The sequence below is a fragment of the Urocitellus parryii genome, chromosome 10 (assembly GCF_045843805.1).
Source record: "Urocitellus parryii isolate mUroPar1 chromosome 10, mUroPar1.hap1, whole genome shotgun sequence".
NCBI lineage: Eukaryota > Metazoa > Chordata > Mammalia > Rodentia > Sciuridae > Urocitellus > Urocitellus parryii.
In genome coordinates this window covers 35,922,439-35,932,932 of record NC_135540.1, presented here as the reverse complement: position 1 = coordinate 35,932,932, position 10,494 = coordinate 35,922,439, and the positions used below count along the sequence as shown (strand labels likewise).

At 38.8% G+C, this 10,494-nt stretch overlaps 1 protein-coding gene across 1 annotated transcript in view; it reads right to left on the bottom strand.

Moving 5' to 3' along the window:
- Nucleotides 1–4,404: 4,404 nt before the first annotated feature.
- Nucleotides 4,405–10,494, bottom strand: part of LOC144257132 (broad substrate specificity ATP-binding cassette transporter ABCG2-like) — a 43,533-nt gene continuing 37,443 nt past the window's right edge. Inside the window, 4 exon segments of the mRNA XM_077803109.1 lie at nucleotides 4,405–4,552; nucleotides 5,955–6,040; nucleotides 6,980–7,069; nucleotides 9,191–9,345. Coding sequence (XP_077659235.1) covers nucleotides 4,405–4,552; nucleotides 5,955–6,040; nucleotides 6,980–7,069; nucleotides 9,191–9,345 — 479 coding nt within the window.

Genomic DNA, 10,494 nt, shown 5'->3' with positions numbered 1-10,494 from the left:
TTCTGGACCTATGCCTAGAATACGTTCCTGAACTTTGACAGCTCTGTGCTCTTAACAAGTTCTTCAACTGGTTCATAATCTTATCTTATCACCGCCAATGGTTGTTTGCTCTCTGCCTGTAACAGGGGTCCATGAGATGCTGCGAATGTAACCCTTGCTATTCTTCACTGTGGCTTATTTTAAAACTGATTTTTTTTTCTTTTCTGTCTCTACCCCTCCCCAGCCATGGAAGAATCAAGATTAACCTTCTTCCTGTCTTAGGGCAACTTATCTTTCCTTCCTCTCATGCACTACAGAAATGAAGAAAGCCAGACTTCAGAGCTGACACTGCAAGATTGAAGAAATGACTATGTCTCAAGGGTACAAGTGAATTATTACTTCTGACAGGGAAAAGCTAGAGTGTAGCCTTTGAATCACCTCTTTAAAATCCCTCTGTTCCACCTGACAAAATCACAGCTTCTGGGACAGGAGTCCCTCTGTGTTTCTCTTTTGTTAATAAAGCAATAAAACTTCTTTTTTTTTTCTCTCTCTCTTTTCAAAACTTTGTCCTCATTATCAGATTTCTATCAGGGACAAGGACCAAGATTTCATTATAAAATTTGGTGACCATGAAGGGACTTGAGAGGACTCTCTGGTCTTCTTGAGCAGGTCTGGCACTTTGAACAACTTCTCCCTTCCTTGATACGGAGGTTGCAAGATGGCTAGTGCACTTGTTCAGAGTCAAACACTGGAGAATTAGGAGACAGGGTGAGGGCCTTAGGCTGAACCAGAGGAACTATTCCTGTAAGTAAAGGGAGGGACTGAGGGACCATCCCAGCACCTTCTGAGAATTCTTTTGCTTCAAGAAACTTCCACCTTCTCCCCTTGAATGGTATGGGTTGGTACAACAATTGGTCTACTTTGAGAAAATGGAAACTGAATGCAGAAAGTCATGGCAACTTGGCCATCTGGTAAGTTCCCAGTGCATGCTGAGATCCTTGATTCTACACATCTGGTCTCTCTTCATGGGGATATCTGTGGTACCATTGGAGTAGGAATCACAGTTAAGTGAGAATAAGGAACCTAGCGGATTTCCCCCCCTCACTTTGTCTGTCTATTTTAAAGGTTCCCATCTGTCAGCCCTAGTTTTTGGGTATCCCCTCTAGTTGCCTACCTCTGTGGTGGATTTTGCATCTATCTATTACTGGCCCTTTAAGACATGATCAATGAAAGGCAAGTGAAATTCAACCAAGAGATTTTATTGGGGAAGGGGGGCTCCCCAGAGGGAAAGAAAGGAGAGGAAGAGAGTGAGCAGCAGCAGCATGAGCCTGCAAGCTTCAGCTTCAGAAGGGTTGCTTTGGCAATGTGGTGGGTGCTGATTGGCAAGGTGATTCAGGAACGGGTGCTGATTGGCAGGGTGACTCAGGAATGGGTGAGCAGACACTGCATTTCATGGGGATTTGTCGAGAAAACTAGACAAGCACATTTAAATTGTAACCTGCTATCAGATCATCTATCACTTTGCAGAAATCCTATCTCTTTTCTTCTCACTTAAATAAATCTGACTCCCTTCACACTTGCCTTCTGTTGTTGTCCTTGGATTTCATTCTTTACATTTATAAGAACCAGGAAAGAGGAGAACCAGGAGAGAGCTGCTAGGGTCTGCCACTGAAAGCCACAACACGCCGCCCAGTCATAGTGGAGAAGAATCTGACTTTGCCAGCTAGACCATCAGAACTGATGCCAGCAGGCATTCCCTTGCTATGATTAGCTGCTAACATTGAAATGGGTTTCTCTGCTGCAAAGACCTGAGACTTACACAGACCCTACCCACCATAAGTGGAAAATCTAGTTTCATCTCAAATTTTGGTTTCTAAATCTATCATCATCATCAACACAGACTAGGAACCACCAGACTAACAAGCAAAATATGTAGAACAATTACAACTGAGCAGAGTATATTTTCAGATATGAGTTTTCTTCATCTTGTTCATAGATTTATAGCTATTAATAGAACAAACAGCTGAATTTCTCCTAGGGGACATCAAGACAGAATTGACACCCATAACCAGTGGTACCAGCTGCACCAAGAAGACAGTGTAGCCTTGTCTTAACCCTGTCTTTAAGGAGATGATAATGACTTTAAGGTTTTATAGAAAGGAAATTAGGGTAAGTGTTGGGATTTTGCATAGGTGGAGGTTTTTTGTAGCTGCAAAAAAAAAAAAAAAAAAAAAAAGGTGATCTTGGTCAGACATAGTCTGGTCGATCCTTCTCTCAGAAATAGACAAGTTCTGAGCTAGGGATGTGGCTCAAGCGGTAGCGTGCTTGCCTGGCATGTGTGCGGCCCAGGTTCGATCCTCAGCACCACATACAAACAAAGATGTTGTGTCCTCCAAATACTAAAAAAATAAATATAAGACAAGTTCTTGTAAGCAATAAAAAAAAAGCATTGTTGTCTAGTGAGTACATTTTCCTCATCACAAAATGTTTATCCATCAGATCTATCATTCTTGGAATCCAAGGTAACTCATAGCAAAGAAGACAGATGCAAATTGGAGGTAGTCACTCATCCTGTTTTTTACCACCCAGGAGATATTTGCAGGCAAAAGCAAAGAGTTTACCTCCTCATTGCAAAATGAGAATTACTTCAGTCAAACCTCCAAACCAATATGCATCTACTAAATTGTTTAAAAATGAAGTTTAGTTTGCCATATTTTAGGAATAACTTAAATGATTGCTACTTTGGAGGCTTAATAGAAATGCTGCTAATTTGAAATTAATTTCTGGGATTTCTTTTGTGCCCTGAATTCAATTCTCAAATAATCCTTTTGACTCTTATCAAGTTGGTGCTCTTATTTGTTTAGGCATTTTCTCTAGTGGGTTTCACTTTGAGTTTCAGAGTTCAGACAGCAACTGAAAGGGAAGATAATATAAAGATGTTTCCAGGTTTTCTATTTCAATTACCATTTTAAATGGAAAAATATTTAGTTGTCAGGTCGATGAAGGTGACTTAGGAACAAAGCACCAAGCAACCCGCCCGGCGAAAGAGCCATCAATCAGGCACCAAGGGAACTGCCTGTCAATCAGAGTGGTATCCAGGCCAATCCTGATTCTCAGCCAGTTTCCCTGACCAACTCCAGTGGGAAAAAGGACTCTAAAAACCCCTTTTCCTGCCCCAAATCCTCCCTTTCTGACCTAACCCCCATAAAAATTCCAGTCTGGATGAGCCCCTGTGCAGTTTCTCCTCAGACCCTCTTCTTGCTCTGCCGGTCTGGTATGAGTTCCACCTGGGAGTGAGATCTCAATAAAGCCTCATTCAGCAGCCTTTTTAAATCTGCCTCCTTTTCATCTCCGATGTCTGACCTTACATTAGTTATTTGCCATTTATCTTTGACCTTCCAAGGTAGCTGTAAATGCAAAAAAGTCCCTGGATTTAGGCCACAGCCTGGAGCCTGAGAACATTTCCAAACCTCAGCAAGTCCTTGACTGCTGATGAAGAAGACAGGACCTCAAAGGGTGCAGCTGTGGTCTTCTCAGTGTGGCTTCTTTTTATTGAGTAAAGAATAAACATTTAAAAAAAAATACTAGCAGGTATATATGATATAACCCTTAATAAATACCTAAATAAAGGTATTTACCATTATTTTATATTTAGCTAATAGAAAATTCTGTGTATATTAGGAGCAAATAACAAAAAGAATACAGAAGGACTGGCACCTGAGTGGCCAGTATGCATCATGAACATGTGGAACCCTCTGGGTGTTCGAACAAGGAGGCAGGTTAGAGCAAACAAGCACAAAGCTGAGAGGCATGCGGTGCACACTGGCAGCACTGAGCCAGGTGCGGGTGCAGAAGCTCCAATTTCACTCAGACTGGCCCATTTCTGAGGGTGTTGAATCTCGACGCAAAGAAAAGACCATCAACTCCAATTTTAAATCAAATTAAAGCAAGCTTGTATTTGTGTACATAAAGAGAGCTGATCAGCAGCTGTCTCTCCTAACACAGGCTAGAGATCAGCAACCCAGCTCTCCAGGAACAAGGTTTTATAGCACAAAAAGTTGCAAAGGGGAGGTCTATTGATAACTTACAGATAACAGGATTTTGACAAGCATAATACAAAAGCAGTTAGTAGATTATTGATCTACATGGCTTAACATTTCAAGGTAGGGAATAAATTTAGATCCCAATATCAGAATTTATGAGTCATTGCTGATATTTCAGAGAGGGTTGTTATCTGGTCAGGGGGAGCCAGGCCTGCGTGAGTTCAAGGCATGGGCAGGAATTCCAAACAAGTTTAGAAATTACAGTAATTTATAGTAAAAGAGAAATTAACTTTTCATAATTTTGTGATGAGATGGCTCCCTATCATAAAATGGAATTAGGCTGGGTTCATCAAGGGTAATTCACAGTAAATTACAGAGGAATTTAACAATGTTTTTTAAGAAATAACAGTTTTAGATAGACAATTGTGAGGAAGATAATCATCATACAAGCTAAACTCAGAATGTTCTTCCATATGCTCCAAGGTGACAGATCAAGGCCCTGCATTATCAAGAATTCTTCACCAGTACATCTGAAATTCAACACAAATAAAGTTACAATTTCATTCCTAGTATCTGTCAAATTTTACTCAATATATTTACTGTTTCTTTTTCCAAGAAGCCTACAGTTTAACCAGGTGTTATCCCTTCATATCTAATAATTAACAATCATTAAATGGTTGGATATTAACAATTTTGCTAGATACTATGCCAAGCAATTTGCACCCAAATGCTTAGTTAAACCCTAAAACAATCTAAAGGGGTATTGATATTATACATATTTTAAAGAGGAGAATTAGGATTCACAACCTTGGCCAAATTTGCAGTCACACTATGAACCAAGTTTCCAGCTTCCACAGATATACTCATTGCCAAATGTGTAATGCTGCTCTCTTCAAAGGAAATATCGTTCAGGTAACTTTTCACTTACTCCTGATAGAGAACCCTCATCTTTAACTGATGACATCTGTGTACCTTGCTAAGATGATCAAAGATTCCCATAGTTCTACTCACCCACAAGACAGCCATTCAAAGAAAACAGGCTAAGAATTATAAAACAAGGACCACGGAGGAGCAAGGGCTTCCAGTTAGAGTTATACTCTAGAGGCTCTTGCACCAAGACTGTTATGAGCATTGCAGATACTGAGCTACAGAAAGATACAACAGGACCGGTTATCAGCCAAATCTTAAGTAGCAGCTGGAGCAGAGACGGATGCAGTATTTTGCCACAGGTTAAAAAGTGGCTATTCTTAAAAAGAAACCCGATGGAGCCACAATTATTGCCTGCTGCCATTCTTGTGCATCTCTTCAAATTTATAAATTAAAAAAAAAAAATCTATGGCCTCTCTTTCCTGGAAGAGAAGCTTCCTCCTTCCCCTTGTGAGGATGAGCCTTATAGAAGTGTGAAGCCCATGGTGGCTCCTTATCTGGTCCTTCTTTTCCCATACACTTCATCCTGACCAGCAATGTGCCACTGACTTTGTGTTACAAAGATGTCACACCCAGATCAAACCAGGATTAAGGGGGAAAGAAAGAAAATTTTCACAGAATTTTTCCTGTCAGTAATTAATAATAGAGATGTGTTATTACTAAGAATTATTTTAATACTATTTGGAAAATCTATGAGTTTAACATACTGGCATTCTCTTTTCTCTTGTTAATTCAAAACCACAACTAAAACATCAGTCTTTCAAAACCTCAAAGCAGATAATTCTCTGCATTAAATACAATTTTGACTGCAGTCAAATACATGCACAGCATGTTCCCATGCATTACTAGTGTACCATGGCTTACTTTAAGAGTGAGAAAACATAGATTCAGAAACTCTTGTTGACCCTGGAAGGACTCTGATTTTTTCCTAAGCCCAGGAGACTTTCAATATCACACCGCAGTAGAAAGTAAGCAAATCCTTTAGGACACTGAACACAAACTTACATCAAAAAGCTGGGACCGCAGTTGCTCATTGTTGTATTGGGTCCTGAACAGAAATTTTGTTCCAAAAATTCATTATGCTGCAAAGCCTGTAATACAAGGGGGAACAGGACAAGGTAAAAACTTTCAAATTTCAAAGGCTGAGGTAGGAGAATTGCAAGTTCAAGGTCAGCCTGGGCAACTCAACTTAGCCAGATCCTGTGTCAAGATAAAAGAAAAAGGGCCTGGAGATATAGCAAAGTGTAGGAGCACACGCTGAGCATGGGCAAGGGCCTGGGTTCACTCCCTAGTACCAAAAAGAGAAAAACAAAAGTGCCAAAGAAGTATCTCAGTTACATCCTCCAGATTAATCCTCAAAAGGCCTAGTGTTGTGATGTTTTAAATTGGCCAAGAAGAAAGACTTCTGGTTGTTATTGCCCCATATTTACTTTCTTCTTTCCCAATATTTTAACCCCACAAACAATGTAATCCAAATAATGCATTGGTGCTTAATGAATATTGTTGATTTAAGGTAATAATATTTTCTTGTTTGCTTCAGCCAAAATCAATTATAAATCTGGTAGTTAAAATTTGACTGTACTGTGTTAAGACACAGTTTTCTTTGGAGCCAATTGACTTGCTAAAGCCAGTATGGCTCTGAGTATTACAATGTCTTTGTTTCTCTTCTAATTTCCTTTTTAGTATATGCTATGTATTCTAGTCTCCCATCCTTCATTTATTGCCTTATTGAACTGAATATGATTTTCATTCATTAGTGAATCCTTCCCCTTTACTGAGAGATTTCTTCCCACTCTTCATCTCTCTCAAACAATGAGATGACTTCCTCAGATGACTGAGGAAAACCCCAGATGAATCCCTGACCTTGTGCTTACCAAGGCTAACAGGAAATACTCATGCATTTCTCCTGAAAGACAGTTCCTAGATGGGAGAGACTCAGAGTTCATGGATGGGAAATTAGAGGGTTGGGCTTGATTTTGTTTGTTCCCAGCTTGGGAACCCAGTCACAATGGCAGATGAAGACAACTTACCATATAGCCATAATGAGGAATACTGACGTACTGAAGCCAGGAGAGCTGAGGTGCCATGGTTTCAAAATTCAATGACATACCCAAGAAAGCCTATGAATAGCAAAACCAAATATCAGAACCAGTTCAGCGTTTTCATGAGGAACTCTGGGCAAGGCCCTCTACAAGAACTCCACAACCTTCTTAACATTTCTGCTAGGATCTACTCTTTCTTGAAATTCTTTCAACTTACTCTAAACAATAATCTTTGTTCTTTGCATGTCTATTACCTGTGCATAACTGAGGCAGTTTATGGTATTAAATGAAGGATAATATAAACTATATTATACATTTCAATTATTTCAAAGATTTTGGGAAGTATACCTATAATTTGTATAGTATGTTTCACATAGTTGGAAAATTCTTAATTATCAGGATTATGTCATCATCTTTCTCTGTAATTGCACACAATTGAAGATTAAGGAATACAGTTATCTTTTGGTATCTGAGGAATTATTTCCAGAACTCACCTATCCATCGCTCCCCAAATTTGCAGATGCCTAAGTCCCTTATTTTAAAAATGGCATAGTTTTTTTAATGTAACCCATGTACATTCTTTATGCTATAAATATACATATCCTATCTATGTTAAATCATTTCCATGTCTTATGATACCTAACACAATGTAAATGCTATGTGGGTTATACAGGATGGCTTAGATAAGAAAAGAATAACTATACATATTCAGTCCAGACACAATTTTTGTTCTGTTATAGTTTTAATTTGTGGTAGGCTGAATCTTTGGATGCTGAACCCATAGACATGAAAGGCTGACTACACTGACTATTCAAATTGCATCACCAATATCTTTTCCCCTAATAAACCTGACCATCTAGGAATATATGCCAGACAATCCTGAGCATCACACACCCCTCTCTACTTCCATATGATATGATTTGTTATTTACAAGGGTCTGTGCAGAGTATCTGTGACTTTTGGAGTAATCTGGGATACATAATTCAGGCTTACAGTAACCCAAAGCATAGAATTAATAAAGAAGAAAATATAGTGAAGTATAGCAGAAAATATGGTCAATACATTAACCTAAAGCTAACAGAAAGCAGTATCACAATAAAGACAACAAGAGGGAATGCTTAAGATGAAAAAAGAGACACCTCTGAGGTCTACATAACACTTGACTCAACTGGTGCAAGGTGCCTTGTGATATGCAAAACAATGACCGGTGCTGTACTGTGCCTACACATATTTACTCTTGAAGACTCCATGTGTTTCGTATCACCATCTTTCTTGGTGATAACACGGCTTCCCTAAATAAAATGTGGTTTTGTGATCAGCTTCTAAACTTCCACACAGAAATGCTTATATGTCAATCAGTCTGAGCACCAAATAAAGCAAACAAAACACCTTAATTTATTGACAAACACTTCATTTACTGAAGGACAGTATAGGAAATATAAATAAGACATTACTTTTTCAATGATATACATTGGTAGTTGCCAAATTTAGATATGGAAAATTAAACTTTGGCAAGTACTTATACTAATTATGCATCATTGAAAGGCATCTGCTCCTACTGTAGCAGAAAGGACATATTAATGGTTAGGTAGTCCTGTTAGGTTCATGTCATAGTGGTAAGTAGTTCCATTAACCTGTTGATTCATCACTGTGAGTGCAAACTTTAGGGGCATGTAAGATTAGAACTAAGTAACCATTGGAAACAAAATAAGAACAGAGAAGTGATCATCAGGAAGTGACCTATAGATTTAAGCTCTATCAGTGGTTCCTATTCTGGTGTGTTTTCAAAATAAATATTTCTCATGTTTTTATGTGTGCATGTGAGAGAGAGAGAGAGAGAGATGGAAATATTCATGCAATGAAATCAGGGGGAAATCAAACATAATATATAGGTCTGGACATTTTCCACTATTTTCAAAACTCAGTCTCCCTATGCTGCACACTCATGAAGCAGTGAATATCACAGTATTCGCTCTGACCTTGGAGAGTAGTGAGTCCAACCAAACCATCTATGCTGTGGGTAAACAGCTGGCAAATCTCTAATATCAGTGTCAAAGGCAGGCAAGTAACCTGTCTTTTTTATGAGGAAATGGGACAATGATAGTTCCTCTGGATAATGAAGTTCCAATTTATCAAGGTGAATGTGCATGAAGAAACAAGGTGAAAATTCTCTCTCACAGAAGCACAGTTCCCACTCACCAGCATAAACACAAAATAGACGATCACCAGAAGTGTTTTCCAAGATGCTGCATTCTCATGTATTCCTATAGCCAGGATCATGGCAGTGGTGGAATAAGCCACCATCAAAGTGGTAATCGTTGTGATGAGGAAAGCTGTTATCCCCCGTTTCAGCCCTCAGAAAGAAAAGAAGGGGTCAGTGCAGCTGTCTAGGTCACCTTGTCTTTCAGACTGTTCAGCATGCAAAGAACACTACAATTTTCCAATCAACCAATATCAGAATGAAAAAAAAAGACAAACATGACCCAACTATCATGATTCACCACTTCATTTTTTCCCTCATTGTAACTGCACAAAGTTATCACAGTTCTTTTGTACATTTACTGATGAAGGACCTTTCCATGTAACACCTACTCTCCTTTACATGTAATTATGAACAGTATCAGAGGTGGATACTGAGGTGTAGAGACACAGGCAACACAAATGGCTAAAATTCTACATTCTAAGGAGACTCAAGAGCATATTCATGTACCCAGACATCTCCACATTGTTCACTGTTTGATGCAGCTGCATTAGTGAAGAAACTGGGGTTGGGATTCCACAAGTGGATTTAGTGCCTTGGGAAATGGAGAGTTTCTCCATAATGGAAGACTTCCCTAGACAAACATCACATGGCTGTGTGATGGAGAATGGGTTAGATTAAGTAACTACTTTATAAACAATAATGCGCTAATGCTCTGGGTCATATAGTGTGCAGATTTTGAAACAGCTTCAAGAACACCAAACAAGAGTCTGAGGGTCTAGATTTCATGACAAATTCATTATGACAACTTTTTTTTTAAAAAAAAGATATTTATTTTTTAGTTGTAATTAGACACAATACCTTTATTTTATTTATTTTTATGTGGTGCTGAGGATCTAGCCCAGGACCTCACAAGTGCTAGGCAAGCGCTCTACTGCTGAGTCACAACCCTAGTCCTATGATCACTCTTTTTTTGTAAAATGGGAGATTTAAACTCTATCCGTGGTTCTTACTCTGGTGTGTTGTCAATAATAGATACTTCTGGTGTGTTTGTGTGTGTGTGTGTGTGTGTGTGTGATATGGAAATACTCATGCAATGAAACTGGGAGGAAATCTGAGCATAATGCACAAATGCATCTTTCTATATCCACCAAACAAGTAGTTTTATTAAATCAATCTATTTTAAAAATCACCATCTTTCTTTCAGCATAGAAGGAGACAGGGAGAGGATGTATCTGTGTGTTGATTATTTATGGCTCACAATGTATCTCTATAGATACTCGAGATACTACCTATCTATGCA